Below are 24,264 nucleotides of genomic sequence, written 5' to 3' on the forward strand. Positions count from 1 at the left end.
ATTGATTATACACTGCGCTGGTGTTTATACGCAGCCCGGGTTTTTATACACCGCACTGATTATACACTGCGCTGATTATACACTGCACTGATTATACACTGCACTGATTATACACCGCACTGATTATACACTGCACTGATTATACACTGCACTGATTATACACTGTGCTGATTATACACTGCATTGATTATACACTGCGCTGGTGTTTATACGCGGCCCGGGTTTTTATACACTGCGCTGATTATACACTGCGCTGATTATACACTGCGCTGATTATACACTGCGCTGATTATACACTGCGCTGGTGTTTATACGCGGCCGGGTTTTTATACACTGCGCTGTGATCACAGAGTACTCGGCCTCGTACATTATCCGCTTTGTGGTTCTATCTCCGGATTGAATTGTTGCTTAAAACTCTGACAAGATGAAGAAAAAGCAGAAGTTTGTGGAGGATTTCACCACATGGACGGGAGGAGCGGCCACTTCCTCCTCTCTGTGCTCAGTCTCCAGAGATGGCGCCGCTCCTCCTGCTGCTCCTCTGTGCAGGTAAGACGCCAAGAGGGACGCCGTGTCAGTACGGGGTTAATATGAGACATATTTCAGAGATGATCGGATGTGTCCCCACATCCTCAGGGTCCTGGCTTGTAATGTGACTGGCATGGATCCCGCTGAAGACTATATTATCAGCAATGATAACAAGCGACTCCCCAAAACTCCCGCCACCTATCACATCACATGGTCTAGGACAGCCAATCAGGGAGGCAATCACAGGCAGTATAAAAGATGTGGGCCAGCCGAGCAGCAGAGGGATCGGAGCTCAGAACGCACAACTGGTTCCACATAAGGATAGAAAAAGATCTAATCTGATTGTGTTCTATGAGTACAATGCTGAAAATGTGAATAACAATACAAAGATTCAAGTGGTAGGAAAGTTCTGCACCTGCAGAGTCAGTGTGACTGTAAATCAAGAGATACCGGACCTGCAGAGTCAGTGTAACTGTGAAACAGGGGTGATGGACCTGCAGAGGCAGTGTGACTGTGAATCAAGAGATACTAGACCTGCAGAGGCAGTGTGACTGTGAATCAGGAGATACTGGACCTGTAAAGTCAGTGTAACTGTGAAACAGGAGGTGCTGGACCTGCAGAGGCAGTGTAACTGTGAAACAGGAGGTGCTGGACCTGCACAGTCAGTGTAACTGTAAATCAAGAGATACTGGACCTGTAAAGTCAGTGTAACTGTGAAACAGGAGATGCTGGACCTGCAGAGTCAGTGTGACTGTGAATCAGGAGATACTGGACCTGCACAGTCAGTGTAACTGTAAATCAAGAGATACTGGACCTGGAATGTCAGTGTAACTGTGAAACAGGAGGTGCTGGACCTGCAGAGTCAGTGTGACTGTGAATCAGGCGATACTGGACCTGCAGAGTCAGTGTAACTGTGAAACAGGGGTGATGGACCTGCAGAGGCAGCGTGACTGTGAATCAAGAGATACTGGACCTGCATAGTTAGTGTAACTGTGAAACACAGGGGTGATGGACCTGCAGAGTCAGTGTGCCTGTGAATCAGGAGATACTGGACCTGCAGAGTCAGTGTAACTTTAAATCAAGAGATACTGGACCTGTAATGTCAGTGTAACTGTGAAACAGGAGGTGCTGGACCTGCAGAGTCAGTGTGACTGTGAATCAGGCGATACTGGACCTGCAGAGTCAGTGTAACTGTAAATCAAGAGATACTGGACCTGCAGAGTCAGTGTGACTGTAAATCAAGAGATACTGGACCTGCAGAGTCAGTGTAACTGTAAATCAAGAGATACTGGACCTGCAGAGTCAGTGTGACTGTAAATCAAGAGATACTGGACCTGTAAAGTCAGTGTAACTGTGAAACAGGAGGTGCTGGACCTGCAGAGTCAGTGTGACTGTGAATTAGGCGATACTGGACCTGCAGAGTCAGTGTAACTGTAAATCAAGAGATACTGGACCTGCAGAGTCAGTGTAACTGTGAAACAGGAGTGATGGACCTGCAGAGGCAGTGTGACTGTGAATCAAGAGATACTGGACCTGCAGAGTCAGTGTGCCTGTGAATCAGGAGATACTGGACCTGCAGAGTCAGTGTGACTGTAAATCAAGAGATACTGGACCTGCAGAGTCAGTGTAACTGTGAAACAGGGGTGATGGACCTGCAGAGTCAGTGTGCCTATGAATCAGGAGATACTGGACCTGCAGAGTCAGTGTAACTTTAAATCAAGAGATACTGGACCTGTAAAGTCAGTGTAACTGTGAAACAGTGGGTGATGGACCTGCAGAGCCAGTGTGAGTGAATCAAGAGATATTGGACCTGCAGAGTCAGTATGACTGTGAATAAAGAGGTGATCGACCTGCAGAGTCAGTGTGTAATGCCTGCCTGGATCAGCAGACTCAGACAGGCTGTAATGCACAGGCTAGAGGGAAGCCACTCACCAAGCAGGACCCCCAGAAGCCTGAAACCCTTTAACCCCTATACAGGGATATGGAACTACACAGGGCCCTGGAGATAACTACCTGTGGAAGGCTGCAGTCCGAGAGAGTAGTCGTCAGGCAGGGTCAAACCAGGAATGCAGAACAGGGACAGAATCGGCAGGCAAGGACGTAATCAGAAACAAGCAGAGGTCAAATCCGGATCGGGCAGCGAAGTACATAAACAGCAGGCAGGAGGGTAGTCAGGAAACACGCAGAAGTCAGAACACCAGAATCACTAAACAGAACAGGGCAGCACAGGAGCCAGAATATCAGAACTATCTCTGGCAGTGGTCAGCAGACAGGAGGGGAATTAAGAAGGGTGTGGTGTCTTCCCATTGGCTGTAGCTGAATGATGGTAACTTCAGCTGGAAGACACAAGCCATCTATAGTCAGCCAGTGGTACTGCAGATCCCAAAGAAACCCAGACCAGTGGATGAGCAGAGCCTGCGCCCACCGGTGCTGCTGGCATCGACTCCTCTCCCATCACCAGCATCATCCACGGCAGGAACATGGTCTCGCCTGGCGATCGGAGTAGAAGTCACTGGAGCAGACTCCGGTGGTGACGTAACACAGTGTGATGGTGAACTGGGGAAGTGCTAAACCTGCAGAGTCAGTGTGACCGTAATCTGGGAGGTGCTGGACCTGCAGTGTCAGTGTGACTGTAAATCAGGAGGTGCTGGACCTGCAGAGTCAGTGTGACAATTAATCAGGAGGTGCTTGACCTGCAGAGTCATTGTGACTGTGAATTAGGAGGTGATGGACCTGAAGTCAGAGTGTCGGTAATCTTGAAGGTACTGGACCTGCAGAGTCAGTGTGACTGTGAATCAGGAGGTACCGGACCTGCAGAGTCAGTGTGACTGTGAATCAGGAGGTGATGGACCTGCATAGTCAATGTGACTGTGAATCAGGAGGTGATGGAACCTGCACAGTCAGTGTGACTGTGAATCAGGAAATACTGGACCTACAGAGTTAGTGTAACTAAGAATCAGTAGGTGATGGACCTGCAGAGTCATTGTTACTGGGAATCAGGAGGTGATGGAAGTGCAGTCAGTGTGACTGTGAATCAGGAGGTGATGGACCTGCAGACAGTGTGTCTGTAATCCTTAAGGTACTGGACCTGCAGCGTCAGTGTGACTGAATCAGGAGGTACTGGACCTGCAGAGTCAGTGTGACTGTGAATCAGGAGGTGATGGACCTGCAGAGTCAGTGTGACTGTGAATCAGGAGGTGATGGACCTGTGTTAAGGCAGGCCATAAATTTACAGTGATGCAATCTAATTGTGCATCTACCTTAACCCCGTCTGCATCCAAATCATGAGTCATTTGTTAGTAGCATGCATACTATTCTTCCATACAGGCCAGAGACATGACACGGATCTGCATAGAAAATATGACTACTTTTAATTACGGAAGTTCATACATTTAAAGGGAACTAGTTGGCTAGGAGCCAAGAATACGTAGCACGTCTCCTATTGGGTAAACTATCATAGAGCTTATTCTGTGATATACAATATACGGTAATGTACAATGCATTTCCTCATTTACATTGAGCTATGTCAGCATGATTCTCTTGTCACATGAAAGTCCAGACTGATGAGTCTTATGTCTGAGTGACATATAGGTGGGGCACAGTTCAAACACCATCTTAAATCCTGGTTTTTGGATATCTTCATATAACTCTTAATACTTCATAATAGTTCATAATCTTGTCCATAACAGTCCCCCCTTTGGAGATAGCCAAAAGTCTTTCCTTACTTTTCCCGAGTCTATTGATCTGTCCTAATGCCGATGGTTACCTCACTCACATACGAGATAACCCATCCCTTGTGGATGAACCTCCCCACCCAACAGACTATGCATAGGAAGTCAGATCCTGACCGTATCCTCTTGACTGTCCTCATGGCTATGTTCTACACTGACACACGTTATTCAGGAAGGGGGGGGGAGTGGAGGTAGTCCTCTCATCAGCTTATATTTATCAGGGTTGGTTTCACTCAGAATCTCATATTCCTCAGTCCTCAGGCAGTAATGGTGGGACATCATCAAAGGTGGGATGCACAGTCATCTTCTGGTCCACAGGCTTGGATATCATCTTCTTGGCACAAAGTATCAGGTAGAAAAGGGAATCAGTGTGCCTGTAATCTGGGAGGTGCTGGACCTGCAGAGTTAGTGTGCTTGTAATCAGGGAGGTGCTCAACCTGCAGAGTTAGTGTGCCCATAATCCAAAAGGTACTGCATCTGCAGAGTCATTGTGCTTGTGATCCATGAGATCCTTGATCTGGGAGGTGCTGGACCTTCAGAGACAGTGTGCCTGTAATCTGGGAGGTGGTGGACCTGTAATGTCAGTGTGCCTTTAACCCAGAAAATGCTGGACCTGAAGAATCAGTGTTCCTGTTATCCGAGAGGTGCGGTACCTGCAGAGTCAGTGTGCCCGTAATCCAGGAGGTACTGAATCTTCAGTCACTGTGACTGTGAATAAGGAGGTACTGCATATGCAGAGTCATTGTGCTTGTGATCCAGAAGGTGCTGGACCTACAGAGTCAGTGCTCCTGTAATCCAGGAGGTGGTGGACCTGCAGAGTCAGTGTGCCTGTAATCCAGGAGGTGCTGAATCTGCAGAGTCAGTGTGCCAGTAATCTGGGAGGTGCTGGACCTGAAGAGTCAGTGTGCCTGTAATCCAAAAGGTGCTGGATTTGCATAGTCATTGTGTCTGTATTTTGCAAGGTGCTGGACCTGCAGAGTCACTGTGCCTGTAATACGGGAGGTGCTGGACCTGCAGACTCAGTTTGCCTGTAATACGATAGGTGCTGGATAAGCAGAGTCACTGTGCCTGTAAGGCTACTTTCACACATCAGTTTTTTTCCATCAGGCACAATCCGGAAAAAAACAGATAAAACGGATCCGGTGCCGGATCCGTTTTATCCCCATTGATTTGTATTAGCGCCGGATTGTTCTGGATGGCATTGCGTTGCATCCGGCTTTTGCCAAATCCGGCGTAATTGGCTAATGCGGCGGCTGGATGGAACGTCTCTTGTAAAGTTTTTTGTCTCTGACAAAAATCCGCATCCGGCGCGATATGGCGTGATTTACAATGGAAGCCTATAGACGTTGGATCCAGCATAATGTGGCAAAAACTGAACGCGGCTGCCGGATCCGTTTTTAAACTTGCATGCTCCAATGTATTGTAAAAAAAGGGATCCAGCAAAAAAAAAACGGACGAAAAGGATGCAAAAACAGATGCGCCGGATCCGTTTTTTGATGGATCCGGTATACCGGATCCGCCAAAAAAAAGGATCCGGCGCATCCATTTTTGCATATTCTGTGCCGGATCCGTTGCAATAGGGCACACACCAGATTATGCCTGATGCCAAAAAACTGATATGTGAAAGTAGCCTAATCTGGGAGGTGCTGGACCTACAGAGTCAGTGTGCCTGTAATACAGGAAGTGCTGGACCTGCAGAGTCAGTGTGCCTGTAATCTGGGAGGTGTTGGACATGCAGAGTCAGTGTGCCTGTAATCTGGGAGGTGTTGGACCTGCAGAGTCAGTGTGCCTGTAATCTGGGAGGTGTTGGACCTGCAGAGTCAGTGTGCCTGTGACTTCATTGCTCTGTGATATATACCTAAATAACAGCATTTTTTTCACCTTGACATGGCAATTTAATACCCTGCTGTGATGGTGTGATATTGTGGGTTATGTATCATTTTGTGTAGGTTCCTATTTTAGGAGCCTTGCTCCATTCATTTTGTGTATTCCTTGTCTTGTCTGCAGGTTAATTAGCTCAGCTCAGTTACCATTTGCATGCCTTGTGTGTACATTGTCCTATTTGCAGGTTAATCACCCCCTGCTGGGCTTTTGTCCCTAAGTCTGGGGGAGGGGGGCCTGGAATCCACCCAGACTCCCTGCTTACCGCAAAGAGTCTGTGAGAAACCCCGATTTCCCTAGAAAAGGAGTGCTGGAGGAGTGTGACTGAGCCCCGGGACATTTATCCCATTACTGGACTATTTTACCCTCCCTGTGGTGGATTATTTTATTGATCTTCTAATTTGCATGGAATAAAGGATGTCAGGACTGTTCACCCATCTCTCGCTCTGTTGATTGTGTGATATTGGAGAAGGACCCCGTGACACCCGCGTCCTAATTTTGCTAGCGAAAATTGCAAAACTGAGGATTATGTGTCATCGGCAGGGAAATCATCTTTTTTTAAGGCAAACAATAAATCTCCAGAATCCTTAAAGCCAAAACCAACTATGTGTGTGTGACTAAAAATATTCTACTTCTTTGTGGTCCAACATTAGATCTGTACACCCCACCCTTAGGCCCCCTTCACACGTCAGTGATTCTGGTACTAATGTGACAGTTTATATATGTACCACAATCATGGACATACGCAGACTCATTAAAATCAATGAGTCTGCGCACACATCAGTGATTTTTCAATGACGTATACACTCGTGTCCGTGTGCTCTGCATGGAGACATGTCCGGTTTTTTTTGGCATCACTGATGTCCCACGGACCACACTATGGTGTGATCTGTGAAACCCGTACCAGAAAAATCATGTACATTTAAAAAAAAAAAGCTTTTTATACTAACCTTCTACAGCAACGCTGTCTCCGGCTGCTGCTGCCTGTTGCTTCCAAGCCGGCTAATTATTCTCATGAATATGCATTTATGCACTGCACAGCCGACCTGGAAGTAGCTGCAGAGGGGAGACAGCGGCGGCCAGAAACAGCATCCGGGGGAGACAGCGGCGGCCAGAAAGAGCATCCGGGAGAGATCAGCACCACGGACAGCAGGAGCATGGACAGGTGAGTGTAATAAGTGCCTGATCTCCATGTGATCGCACGGATAACACATGGAGATCACGTGTGTCATAATCACGGCACACGGAGGGACATACGCACCTTTATCACGTCAGTGATGTGTGAAGGGGGCCTTAAACAATGGGCTGTAGCCCTCTGAGCCAGGACAAATATCAGGGTGAGAATCGAGTGTGTCTGGCAAGGAGCTTAGGCCGATTCCCATACAGAGGGAACTCTCACCCAAATCATGGATGAAGATTATTCCGTTGTGGAGAAGACCTGGGAACCTGAAGGGTGACCAGGAGATGAGTTTATCAGATGTTTCCACAGCCACACCAGTCACACATCTCCTGGTTGCCCACTGCTCTCTATGGTACACAAACAGCTGACCAAAAAAGGCTAATTTTTTTACAACGTATCTCCAGTTTGAAAACAGCTAGCCTGTTCCTGCTTCCTACAAAAAGGGATAATTTTTTGATGGCTTGATAAAAAAAAGCCTGTGTAAGGCCAAAGGCACATGTTGAATATTTGGTGAGTTTTTAACCTCAGTATTTGTAAGCCAAAATCAGGAGTGGAACCATCAGTATAATAGAAATACTGTAATGCCCTTATCGACTTCCCTGCACTGTCCTACCCCGCTCCCCGGCAGGGACACCAGCACACTCTCCTTCCTGGCGGCTCTGTCTCCAGTCACTGCTGCCAACCCCCAGGGCCTACGCACACTGTACAGGCCTCTGGGGAGATCTGTTAGGGTGTGTGCACCTTTTCTTAAATGGCCAGAGCACCATAACCCGGAAGGAATTAGGTATTTAAGGCACCTTCCCCTTTTGGGAGGTGCCTGGGCACTGTGTTCTAATCCTAGGGATGCGTTGCTAGTTGTGCAGGTCCCTTACCTATGTGCTTCTGATGTTTTAATTACACCTGTTTCGTACTCCCAGCTGCTGCTACATCGTTCCATATCGTCCGAACCTGCTATCCCAGCTGTTGCTGCTGAATTGTACCCTATTGGTCTCAGCCTGCTGTACCATCTGCTGCTGCATTGTACCACATCAGCCAAGTGTGGTATCCCGGCTGTTGCTGCTGCATGGTACCTTATTGGCCAAGCCTGCTGTAGTTTGATGCTGCTTCGAACCCTATCGGCCGAGCTTGCCGCACCAGCCTACATCTGCCTCATTAGAGACTGTCCATGTTCTTACCACTGGGGCCAGCTGTCCTACCAAGTCTCTCTTAATAGCACCTGGTTCCTACCTGAAGCCAAATCCACCCTCACCATCAGAGGCTCTGGTGTAAACCTGGTGTGAGTAATGGTCACGTCCCTCAGGTCTTCTGTGTGCTGTGGCCCAGTGGGTCCACTTCCCACTCGCACCCACAAGCACTACAAACACGTGCACAACTTCTACATTATTTTAACCACTACTGGTTTTGGCTTACAAATACTGACGTAAAAAAGCTCACCAAACACTCAACATCTGCACATGGCCTAATTATTTCATCGTTATCTGAACAGGAAGCCTGCTCTGGATCCCCCGAAAAAGGCATAATTGTTTACACTTCTAGTTGAGCCATTGTTTCTTCATTATCAAAAAAGCTGAGCGCACCTGTTTTTGCTCCTTAGAGAAAAAGAGAATTTTTAGATGTCTTAATAAAAAAAATGGTTTGTAATTTTTTCATTGTTTCATGAATAGAAAACCTGTTTCTGATCCCCCCAAAAAAGGGATAATTTGTGGACTTCTAGTTGAGCCATTGCTTCTTCATTATCAAAAATGATGAGCACACCTGTTTTTTTCTCCAAAAAATCTTTTTCAATTGTTTCATCGTTTTGTGAATAGAGAACCTGTTGCGGATCCCCCCAAAAAGGGATAATTTTACACTTCTATTTGAGCCATTGCTTCTTCATTATCAAAAGTATTGAGTGCACCTGTTTTTGCTCCTTAAATAAAGGGAGAATTTTCAGATGTCTTGATAAAAAATGGTTTGTAATTGTTTAATTCTTTCGTGAATAGAGAACCTGTTGCGAATCCCCAAAGAAGAATAATTTTTCACTTCTAGTTGAGCCATTGCTTCTTCATTATCAAAAATGATGAGAACACCTGTTTTTTCTCCAAAAATTCTTTTTCAATTGTTTCATCATTTTGTGAATAGAGAACCTGTTGCGGATCCCCCCAAAAAGGGATAATTTTACACTTCTATTTGAGCCATTGCTTCTTCATTATCAAAAGTGATGAGAACACCTGTTTTTTCTCCAAAAATTCTTTTTCAATTGTTTCATCATTTTGTGAATAGAGAACCTGTTGCGGATCCCCCCAAAAAGGGATAATTTTACACTTCTATTTGAGCCATTGCTTCTTCATTATCAAAAGTGATGAGAACACCTGTTTTTTCTCCAAAAATTCTTTTTCAATTGTTTCATCATTTTGTGAATAGAGAACCTGTTGCGGATCCCCCCAAGAAGGGATAATTTTACACTTCTATTTGAGCCATTGCTTCTTCATTAACAAAAGTATTGAGTGCACCTGTTTTTGCTCCTTAAATAAAGGGAGAATTTTCAGATGTCTTGATAAAAAATGGTTTGTAATTGTGTCATCCTTTCGTGAATAGAGAACCTGTTGCGGATCCCCCAAAAAAGGGATAATTTGTGAACTTCTAGTTGAGCCATTGCTTCTTCATTATCCAAACTGCTGAGTACACTTATATTTGCTCCTTAAAGAAATGGAGACATTTAAAATGTCTTGTTTAACAAATCTTTTGTAATTGTGTCACCGTTTTATGAATAGAAATCCTGTTGCGGATCCACCCAAAAAGGGATAATTTTACACTTCTATTTGAGCCATTGCTTCTTCATTATCAAAAGTGATGAGAACACCTGTTTTTGCTCCTTAAATAAAGGGAGAATTTTCAGATGTCTTGATAAAAAATGGTTTGTAATTGTTTCATTCTTTCGTGAATAGAGAACCTGTTGCTGATCCCCCCAAAAAAGGGATAATTTGTGAACTTCTAGTTGAGCCATTGCTTCTTCATTATCAAAAATGATGAGCACACCTGTTTTTTTCTCCAAAAAATCTTTTTCAATTGTTTCATCATTTTGTGAATAGAGAACCTGTTGCGGACCCCCCCCCCCCCCCCACAAAAAAGGGATAATTTTACACTTCTAGTTGAGCCATTGCTTCTTCATTATCAAAAGTGATGAGAACACCTGTTTTTGCTCCTTAAATAAAGGGAGAATTTTCAGATGTCTTGATAAAAAATGGTTTGTAATTGTTTCATTCTTTCGTGAATAGAGAACCTGTTGCGGATCCCCCAAAAAAGGGATAATTTTACACTTCTATTTGAGCCATTGCTGCTTCATTATCAAAAATGATGAGCACACCTGTTTTTTCTCCAAAAATTCTTTTTCAATTGTTTCATCATTTTGTGACTAGAGAACCTGTTGCGGATCCCCCCAAAAAGGGATAATTTTACACTTCTATTTGAGCCATTGCTTCTTCATTATCAAAAGTGATGAGAACACCTGTTTTTGCTACTTAAATAAAGGGAGAATTTTCAGATGTCTTGATAAAAAATGGTTTGTAATCGTTTCATTCTTTTGTGAATAGAGAACCTGTTGCGGATCCCCCAAAAAAGGGATAATTTTTACACTTCTAGTTGAGCCATTGCTTCTTCATTATCAAAAATGATGAGAACACCTGTTTTTTCTCCAAAATTTTTTTTCAATTGTTTCATCATTTTGTGAATAGAGAACCTGTTGCGGATCCCCCCAAAAAGTCAATTTTTACATTTCTAGTTGAGTGATTACTTCTTCATTATCAAAAGTGATGAGCATACCTGTTTTTACTTCTTAAAGGAAAGGAGAAATTTTAGATGTCTTGATTAACAAATCTTTTGTAATTGCTTAATCCTTTCGTGAATAGAGAACCTGTTGCGGATCCCCCAAAAAAGGATAATTTTACACTTCTAGTTGAGCCATTGCTTCTTCATTATCAAAAGTGCTGAGCACACCTGTTTTTACTTCTTAAAGGAAAAGAGAATTTTTAGATGTCTTAGTTTACAAATCTTTTGCAATTGTTTAATCCTTTTGTGAATAGAGAACCTGTTGTGGATCCCCCAAAAAAGGGATAATTTTACACTTCTAGTTGAGGCTTGATTTCTTCATTAGAGGCCTATAGGGACAAAGTCAACGAGACACACCAGGCAACAACAAAAGGTGGCAGCCTTCGGGGAAGGCCCATGCCAGCCAGGACCGGTGCATAATAAATAGGAGGCCTCTGACAGTTATACACCTATATTGAGGGCTAATACAGTCTGGGAAATATAGTGAAAAATTTATCCGTAAAATTCTGCAAGATCAGAGACTTTTCAAACTGTTTAATCATCTCTAATAAACATGTAGACAAGAGTCACTCACACAGACATATACACAATAACCACCGACAATGTCTGACTCCGCTTGGTCTCCTAGTGTCTCTTTCAGAACGGCTGTCAATCACTGAGCTGCAGGTAGAATCTCCCTACACGATGATCGGACAGACGGAGACCATACACTGCGTCTGCAGGAACGGATCCCTCCCCATCACCTACACCTTATTCCTCAACCAGACGGCTGTGGATAAGAAGACGGCAACAAAGGAGCGAGGAGCCACCTTCACCGTCACCATCTACAACGAGACCAGACTGGGGCCTTATAAATGTAAAGGGAACAACAGCCTGACATATATTCCATACAGTGCGGGGTTCACATTCATACCGCAAGGTCAGTATATCATACAACCCCAAATATAGAACATAGTATATAATACTGCCCCTATGTACAAGAATATAACTGCTATAATACTGCCCCTATATACAAGAATATAACTACTATAATACTGCCCCCTATGTACAAGAATATAACTGCTATAATACTGCCCCCTATATACAAGAATATAACTACTATAATACTGCCCCTATATACAAGAATATAACTACTATAATACTGCCCCTATGTACAAGAATATAACTGCTATAATACTGCCCCTATATACAAGAATATAACTACTATAATACTGCCCCTATATACAAGAATATAACTACTATAATACTGCCCCTATATACAAGAATATAACTACTATAATACTGCCCCTATATACAAGAATATAACTACTATAATACTGCCCCCTATATACAAGAATATAACTACTATAATACTGCCCCTATGTACAAGAATATAACTGCTATAATACTGCCCCTATATACAAGAATATAACTACTATAATACTGCCCCTATATACAAGAATATAACTACTATAATACTGCCCCTATGTACAAGAATATAACTGCTATAATACTGCCCCTATATACAAGAATATAACTACTATAATACTGCCCCTATATACAAGAATATAACTACTATAATACTGCTCCTATGTACAAGAATATAACTGCTATAATACTGCTCCTATGTACAAGAATATAACTGCTATAATACTGCCCCTATATACAAGAATATAGCTACTATAATACTGCCCCTATGTACAAGAATATAACTACTATAATACAGCCCCTATGTACAAGAATATAACTACTATAATACTGCCCCTATATACAAGAATATAACTACTATAATACTGCTCCTATGTACAAGAATATAACTACTATAATACTGCTCCTATGTACAAGAATATAACTACTATAATACTGCCCCTATATACAAGAATATAACTACTATAATACTGCCCCTATATACAAGAATATAACTACTATAATACTGCTCCTATGTACAAGAATATAACTGCTATAATACTGCCCCTATATACAAGAATATAACTACTATAATACTGCCCCCTATATACAAGAATATAACTACTATAATACTGCCCCTATATACAAGAATATAACTACTATAATACTGCCCCCTATATACAAAAATATAACTACTATAATACTGCCCCTATGTACAAGAATATAACTACTATAATACTGCTCCTATATACAAGAATATAACTACTATAATACTGCCCCCTATATACAAGAATATAACTACTATAATACTGCCCCTATATACAAGAATATAACTACTATAATACTGCTCCTATATACAAGAATATAACTACTATAATACTGCCCCTATATACAAGAATATAACTACTATAACACTGCCCCCTATATACAAGAATATAACTACTATAATACTGCCCCCTATATACAAGAATATAACTACTATAATACTGCCCCTATATACAAGAATATAACTACTATAATGCTGCCCCCTATATACAAGAATATAACTACTATAATACTGCCCCTATGTACAAGAATATAACTACTATAATACTGCCCCTATATACAAGAATATAACTACTATAATACTGCCCCTATATACAAGAATATAACTACTATAATACTGCCCCTATATACAAGAATATAACTACTATAATACTGCCCCTATATACAAGAATATAACTACTATAATACTGCCCCTATGTACAAGAATATAACTACTATAATACTGCCCCTATGTACAAGAATATAACTACTATAATACTGCCCCTATGTACAAAAATATAACTACTATAATACTGCCCCTATATACAAAAATATAACTACTATAATACTGCCCATATGTACAAGAATATAACTACTATAATACTGCCCCTATGTACAAGAATATAACTACTATAATACTGCCCCTATGTACAAGAATATAACTACTATAATACTGCCCCTATATACAAGAATATAACTACTATAATACTGCCCCTATGTACAAAAATATAACTACTATAATACTGCCCCTATGTACAAAAATATAACTACTATAATACTGCCCCTATATACAAAAATATAACTACTATAATACTGCCCATATGTACAAGAATATAACTACTATAATACTGCCCCTATGTACAAGAATATAACTACTATAATACTGCCCCTATGTACAAGAATATAACTACTATAATACTGCCCCTATATACAAGAATATAACTACTATAATACTGCCCCTATGTACAAAAATATAACTACTATAATACTGCCCCTATGTACAAAAATATAACTACTATAATACTGCCCCTATATACAAGAATATAACTACTATAATACTGCCCCTATGTACAAAAATATAACTACTATAATACTGCCCCTATATACAAGAATATAACTACTATAATACTGCCCCTATGTACAAGAATATAACTACTATAATACTGCCCCTATATACAAGAATATAACTACTATAATACTGCCCCTATGTACAAGAATATAACTACTATAATACTGCCCCTATGTACAAGAATATAACTACTATAATACTGCCCCTATATACAAGAATATAACTACTATAATACTGCCCCTATGTACAAAAATATAACTACTATAATACTGCCCCTATGTACAAAAATATAACTACTATAATACTGCCCCTATATACAAGAATATAACTACTATAATACTGCCCCTATGTACAAGAATATAACTACTATAATACTGCCCCTATATACAAGAATATAACTACTATAATACTGCCCCTATATACAAGAATATAACTACTATAATACTGCCCCTATGTACAAAAATATAACTACTATAATACTGCCCCTATATACAAGAATATAACTACTATAATACTGCCCCTATATACAAGAATATAACTACTATAATACTGCCCCTATGTACAAAAATATAACTACTATAATACTGCCCCTATGTACAAAAATATAACTACTATAATACTGCCCCTATATACAAGAATATAACTACTATAATACTGCCCCTATATACAAGAATATAACTACTATAATACTGCCCCTATGTACAAGAATATAACTACTATAATACTGCCTCTATGTACAAGAATATAACTACTATAATACTGCCCCTATATACAAGAATATAACTACTATAATACTGCCCCTATGTACAAAAATATAACTACTATAATACTGCCCCTATATACAAGAATATAACTACTATAATACTGCCCCTATGTACAAGAATATAACTACTATAATACTGCCCAAATATACAAGAATATAACTACTATAATACTGCCCCTATGTACAAGAATATAACTACTATAATACTGCCCCTATATACAAGAATATAACTACTATAATACTGCCCCTATATACAAGAATATAACTACTATAATACTGCCTCCTATGTACAAGAATATAACTGCTATAATACTGCCCCTATATACAAGAATATAACTACTATAATACTGCCCCTATGTACAAAAATATAACTACTATAATACTGCCCCTATATACAAGAATATAACTACTATAATACTGCCCCTATATACAAGAATATAACTACTATAATACTGCCCCTATATACAAGAATATAACTACTATAATACTGCTCCTATGTACAAGAATATAACTGCTATAATACTGCCCCTATATACAAGAATATACGGTAACTACTATAATACTGCTCCTATGTACAAGAATATAACTGTTATAATACTGCCCCTATATACAAGAATATAACTACTATAATACTGCCCCTATGTACAAGAATATAACTACTATAATACTGCCCCTATATACAAGATTATAACTACTATAATACTGCTCCTATATACAAGAATATATCTACTATAATACTGCCCCTATGTACAAGAATATAACTACTATAATACTGCTCCTATGTACAAGATTATAACTGCTATAATACTGCCCCTATATACAAGAATATAACTACTATAATACTGCCCCTATGTACAAGAATATAACTACTATAATACTGCCCCTATATACAAGAATATAACTACTATAATACTGCTCCTATGTACAAGAATATAACTATTATAATACTGCCCCTATATACAAGAATATAACTACTATAATACTGCCCCTATATACAAGAATATAACTACTATAATTCTGCCCCTATATACAAGAATATAACTACTATAATACTGCCCCTATATACAAGAATATAACTAATACTGCTCCTATATACAAGTATATAACTACTATAATTCTGCCCCTATATACAAGAATATAACTACTATAATACTGCCCCTATATACAAGAATATAACTAATACTGCTCCTATATACAAGTATATAACTACTATAATTCTGCCCCTATATACAAGACTATAACTACTATAATACTGTCCCTATGTACAAGAATATAACTACTATAATACTGCCCCTATATACAAGAATATAACTACTATAATACTGCCCCTATATACAAGAATATAACTACTATAATACTGCCCCCTATATACAAGAATATAACTACTATAATACTGCCCCTATGTACAAGAATATAACTACTATAATACTGCCCCTATATACAAGAATATAACTACTATAATACTGCTCCTATATACAAGAATATATCTACTATAATACTGCCCCTATATACAAGAATATAACTACTATAATACTGCTCCTATATACAAGAATATAACTACTATAATACTGCCCCTATGTACAAGAATATAACTACTATAATACTGCCCCTATGTACAAGAATATAACTACTATAATACTGCCCCTATGTACAAGAATATAACTACTATAATACTGCTCCTATATACAAGAATATAACTACTATAATACTGCCCCCTATGTACAAGAATATAACTACTATAATACTGCCCCTATATACAAGAATATAACTACTATAATACTGCCCCCTATATACAAGAATATACCTACTATAATACTGCCCCCTATATACAAGAATATAACTACTATAATACTGCCCCTATATACAAGAATATAACTACTATAATGCTGCCCCTATATACAAGAATATAACTACTATAATACTGCCCCTATGTACAAGAATATAACTACTATAATACTGCCCCTATATACAAGAATATAACTACTATAATACTGCCCCTATATACAAGAATATAACTACTATAATACTGCTCCTATGTACAAGAATATAACTACTATAATACTGCCCCTATATACAAGAATATAACTACTATAATACTGCCCCTATGTACAAGAATATAACTACTATAATACTGCCCCTATGTACAAGAATATAACTACTATAATACTGCCCCTATGTACAAGAATATAACTACTATAATACTGCCCCTATGTACAAAAATATAACTACTATAATACTGCCCCTATATACAAAAATATAACTACTATAATACTGCCCATATGTACAAGAATATAACTACTATAATACTGCCCCTATGTACAAGAATATAACTACTATAATACTGCCCCTATGTACAAGAATATAACTACTATAATACTGCCCCTATGTACAAGAATATAACTACTATAATACTGCCCCTATGTACAAAAATATAACTACTATAATACTGCCCCTATGTACAAAAATATAACTACTATAATACTGCCCCTATGTACAAAAATATAACTACTATAATACTGCCCATATGTACAAGAATATAACTACTATAATACTGCCCCTATGTACAAGAATATAACTACTATAATACTGCCCCTATGTACAAGAATATAACTACTATAATACTGCCCCTATATACAAGAATATAACTACTATAATACTGCCCCTATGTACAAAAATATAACTACTATAATACTGCCCCTATGTACAAAAATATAACTACTATAATACTGCCCCTATGTACAAGAATATAACTACTATAATACTGCCCCTATGTACAAAAATATAACTACTATAATACTGCCCCTATATACAAGAATATAACTACTATAATACTGCCCCTATGTACAAGAATATAACTACTATAATACTGCCCCTATATACAAGAATATAACTACTATAATACTGCCCCTATGTACAAGAATATAACTACTATAATACTGCCCCTATGTACAAGAATATAACTACTATAATACTGCCCCTATATACAAGAATATAACTACTATAATACTGCCCCTATGTACAAAAATATAACTACTATAATACTGCCCCTATGTACAAAAATATAACTACTATAATACTGCCTCTATGTACAAGAATATAACTACTATAATACTGCCCCTATGTACAAAAATATAACTACTATAATACTGCCCCTATGTACAAGAATATAACTACTATAATACTGCCCCTATGTACAAGAATATAACTACTATAATACTGCCCAAATATACAAGAATATAACTACTATAATACTGCCCCTATGTACAAGAATATAACTACTATAATACTGCCCCTATATACAAGAATATAACTACTATAATACTGCCCCTATATACAAGAATATAACTACTATAATACTGCCTCCTATGTACAAGAATATAACTGCTATAATACTGCCCCTATATACAAGAATATAACTACTATAATACTGCCCCTATGTACAAAAATATAACTACTATAATACTGCCCCTATATACAAGAATATAACTACTATAATACTGCCCCTATATACAAGAATATAACTACTATAATACTGCCCCTATATACAAGAATATAACTACTATAATACTGCTCCTATGTACAAAAATATAACTGCTATAATACTGCCCCTATATACAAGAATATACGGTAACTACTATAATACTGCTCCTATGTACAAGAATATAACTGTTATAATACTGCCCCTATATACAAGAATATAACTACTATAATACTGCCCCTATGTACAAGAATATAACTACTATAATACTGCCCCTATATACAAGATTATAACTACTATAATACTGCCCCCTATGTACAAGAATATAACTACTATAATACTGCTCCTATGTACAAGATTATAACTGCTATAATACTGCCCCTATATACAAGAATATAACTACTATAATACTGCCCCTATATACAAGAATATAACTAATACTGCTCCTATATACAAGTATATAACTACTATAATTCTGCCCCTATATACAAGAATATAACTACTATAATACTGCCCCTATATACAAGAATATAACTAATACTGCTCCTATATACAAGTATATAACTACTATAATTCTGCCCCTATATACAAGAATATAACTACTATAATACTGCCCCTATATACAAGAATATAACTACTATAATACTGCCCCTATATACAAGAATATAACTACTATAATACTGCCCCCTATATACAAGAATATAACTACTATAATACTGCCCCTATGTACAAGAATATAACTACTATAATACTGCCCCTATATACAAGAATATAACTACTATAATACTGCTCCTATATACAAGAATATATCTACTATAATACTGCCCCTATATACAAGAATATAACTACTATAATACTGCTCCTATATACAAGAATATAACTACTATAATACTGCCCCTATGTACAAGAATATAACTACTATAATACTGCCCCTATGTACAAGAATATAACTACTATAATACTACCCCTATGTACAAGAATATAACTACTATAATACTGCCCCTATGTACAAAAATATAACTACTATAATACTGCCCCTATATACAAAAATATAACTACTATAATACTGCCCATATGTACAAGAATATAACTACTATAATACTGCCCCTATGTACAAGAATATAACTACTATAATACTGCCCCTATGTACAAGAATATAACTACTATAATACTGCCCCTATATACAAGAATATAACTACTATAATACTGCCCCTATGTACAAAAATATAACTACTATAATACTGCCCCTATGTACAAAAATATAACTACTATAATACTGCCCCTATATACAAAAATATAACTACTATAATACTGCCCATATGTACAAGAATATAACTACTATAATACTGCCCCTATGTACAAGAATATAACTACTATAATACTGCCCCTATGTACAAGAATATAACTACTATAATACTGCCCCTATATACAAGAATATAACTACTATAATACTGCCCCTATGTACAAAAATATAACTACTATAATACTGCCCCTATGTACAAAAATATAACTACTATAATACTGCCCCTATATACAAGAATATAACTACTATAATACTGCCCCTATGTACAAAAATATAACTACTATAATACTGCCCCTATATACAAGAATATAACTACTATAATACTGCCCCTATGTACAAGAATATAACTACTATAATACTGCCCCTATATACAAGAATATAACTACTATAATACTGCCCCTATGTACAAGAATATAACTACTATAATACTGCCCCTATGTACAAGAATATAACTACTATAATACTGCCCCTATATACAAGAATATAACTACTATAATACTGCCCCTATGTACAAAAATATAACTACTATAATACTGCCCCTATGTACAAAAATATAACTACTATAATACTGCCTCTATGTACAAGAATATAACTACTATAATACTGCCCCTATATACAAGAATATAACTACTATAATACTGCCCCTATGTACAAAAATATAACTACTATAATACTGCCCCTATATACAAGAATATAACTACTATAATACTGCCCCTATGTACAAGAATATAACTACTATAATACTGCCCAAATATACAAGAATATAACTACTATAATACTGCCCCTATGTACAAGAATATAACTACTATAATACTGCCCCTATGTACAAGAATATAACTACTATAATACTGCCCCTATATACAAGAATATAACTACTATAATACTGCCCCTATATACAAGAATATAACTACTATAATACTGCCTCCTATATACAAGAATATAACTACTATAATACTGCCCCTATATACAAGAATATAACTACTATAATACTGCCCCTATGTACAAGAATATAACTGCTATAATACTGCCCCTATATACAAGAATATAACTACTATAATACTGCCCCTATATACAAGAATATAACTACTATAATACTGCCCCTATATACAAGAATATAACTACTATAATACTGCCCCTATATACAAGAATATAACTACTATAATACTGCTCCTATGTACAAGAATATAACTGCTATAATACTGCCCCTATATACAAGAATATACGGTAACTACTATAATACTGCTCCTATGTACAAGAATATAACTGTTATAATACTGCCCCTATATACAAGAATATAACTACTATAATACTGCCCCTATGTACAAGAATATAACTACTATAATACTGCCCCTATATACAAGATTATAACTACTATAATACTGCCCCCTATGTACAAGAATATAACTACTATAATACTGCTCCTATGTACAAGATTATAACTGCTATAATACTGCCCCTATATACAAGAATATAACTACTATAATACTGCCCCTATGTACAAGAATATAACTACTATAATACTGCCCCTATATACAAGAATATAACTACTATAATACTGCTCCTATGTACAAGAATATAACTATTATAATACTGCCCCTATATACAAGAATATAACTACTATAATACTGCCCCTATATACAAGAATATAACTACTATAATTCTGCCCCTATATACAAGAATATAACTACTATAATACTGCCCCTATATACAAGAATATAACTAATACTGCTCCTATATACAAGTATATAACTACTATAATACTGCCCCTATATACAAGAATATAACTACTATAATACTGCTCCTATATACAAGAATATAACTACTATAATACTGTCCCTATGTACAAGAATATAACTACTATAATACTGCCCCTATATACAAGAATATAACTACTATAATACTGCCCCTATATACAAGAATATAACTACTATAATACTGCCCCCTATATACAAGAATATAACTACTATAATACTGCCCCTATGTACAAGAATATAACTACTATAATACTGCCCCTATATACAAGAATATAACTACTATAATACTGCTCCTATATACAAGAATATATCTACTATAATACTGCCCCTATATACAAGAATATAACTACTATAATACTGCCCCTATGTACAAGAATATAACTACTATAATACTGCCCCTATATACAAGAATATAACTACTATAATACTGCCCCTATATACAAGAATATAACTACTATAATACTGCCCCTATGTACAAGAATATAACTACTATAATACTGCCCCTATATACAAGAATATAACTACTATAATACTGCCCCTATATACAAGAATATAACTACTATAATACTGCTCCTATATACAAGAATATAACTACTATAATACTGCCCCTATGTACAAGAATATAACTACTATAATACTGCCCCTATGTACAAGAATATAACTACTATAATACTGCCCCTATGTACAAGAATATAACTACTATAATACTGCTCCTATATACAAGAATATAACTACTATAATACTGCCCCCTATGTACAAGAATATAACTACTATAATACTGCCCCTATATACAAGAATATAACTACTATAATACTGCCCCCTATATACAAGAATATACCTACTATAATACTGCCCCCTATATACAAGAATATAACTACTATAATACTGCCCCTATATACAAGAATATAACTACTATAATACTGCTCCTATGCACAAGAATATAACTACTATAATACTGCCCCTATATACAAGAATATAACTACTATAATACTGCCCCTATATACAAGAATATAACTACTATAATACTGCCCCTATGTACAAGAATATAACTACTATAATACTGCCCCTATGTACAAGAATATAACTACTATAATACTGCCCCTATATACAAGAATATAACTACTATAATACTGCCCCTATATACAAGAATATAACTACTATAATACTGCCCCTATGTACAAGAATATAACTACTATAATACTGCCCCTATGTACAAGAATATAACTACTATAATACTGCCCCTATGTACAAGAATATAACTACTATAATACTGCCCCTATATACAAGAATATAACTACTATAATACTGCCCCTATATACAAGAATATAACTACTATAATACTGCCCCTATGTACAAGAATATAACTACTATAATACTGCCCCTATGTACAAGAATATAACTACTATAATACTGCCCCTATGTACAAAAATATAACTACTATAATACTGCCCCTATATACAAAAATATAACTACTATAATACTGCCCCTATATACAAAAATATAACTACTATAATACTGCCCATATGTACAAGAATATAACTACTATAATACTGCCCCTATGTACAAGAATATAACTACTATAATACTGCCCCTATGTACAAGAATATAACTACTATAATACTGCCCCTATATACAAGAATATAACTACTATAATACTGCCCCTATGTACAAAAATATAACTACTATAATACTGCCCCTATGTACAAAAATATAACTACTATAATACTGCCCCTATGTACAAGAATATAACTACTATAATACTGCCCCTATGTACAAGAATATAACTACTATAATACTGCCCCTATGTACAAAAATATAACTACTATAATACTGCCCCTATATACAAAAATATAACTACTATAATACTGCCCCTATATACAAAAATATAACTACTATAATACTGCCCATATGTACAAGAATATAACTACTATAATACTGCCCCTATGTACAAGAATATAACTACTATAATACTGCCCCTATGTACAAGAATATAACTACTATAATACTGCCCCTATATACAAGAATATAACTACTATAATACTGCCCCTATGTACAAAAATATAACTACTATAATACTGCCCCTATGTACAAAAATATAACTACTATAATACTGCCCCTATATACAAAAATATAACTACTATAATACTGCCCATATGTACAAGAATATAACTACTATAATACTGCCCCTATGTACAAGAATATAACTACTATAATACTGCCCCTATGTACAAGAATATAACTACTATAATACTGCCCCTATATACAAGAATATAACTACTATAATACTGCCCCTATGTACAAAAATATAACTACTATAATACTGCCCCTATGTACAAAAATATAACTACTATAATACTGCCCCTATATACAAGAATATAACTACTATAATACTGCCCCTATGTACAAAAATATAACTACTATAATACTGCCCCTATATACAAGAATATAACTACTATAATACTGCCCCTATGTACAAGAATATAACTACTATAATACTGCCCCTATATACAAGAATATAACTACTATAATACTGCCCCTATGTACAAGAATATAACTACTATAATACTGCCCCTATGTACAAGA

General features: G+C 37.1%; 1 protein-coding gene across 1 annotated transcript in view; it reads left to right on the forward strand.

The window, feature by feature from the left end:
- The first annotated feature begins 479 nt into the window (after window positions 1-479).
- LOC142310493 (Fc receptor-like protein 5) overlaps window positions 480-24,264 on the forward strand; it is a 128,946-nt gene continuing 105,161 nt past the window's right edge. The window contains exons 1-2 of the mRNA XM_075348017.1: window positions 480-546; window positions 11,753-12,043. Of these exons, the coding sequence (XP_075204132.1) occupies window positions 513-546; window positions 11,753-12,043 (325 nt within the window). The 5' untranslated portion in view covers window positions 480-512. The remainder of the gene's footprint in view (window positions 547-11,752; window positions 12,044-24,264) is intronic.

This window comes from Anomaloglossus baeobatrachus, chromosome 5, assembly GCF_048569485.1.
Source record: "Anomaloglossus baeobatrachus isolate aAnoBae1 chromosome 5, aAnoBae1.hap1, whole genome shotgun sequence".
NCBI classification, from domain to species: Eukaryota; Metazoa; Chordata; class Amphibia; order Anura; family Aromobatidae; genus Anomaloglossus; species Anomaloglossus baeobatrachus.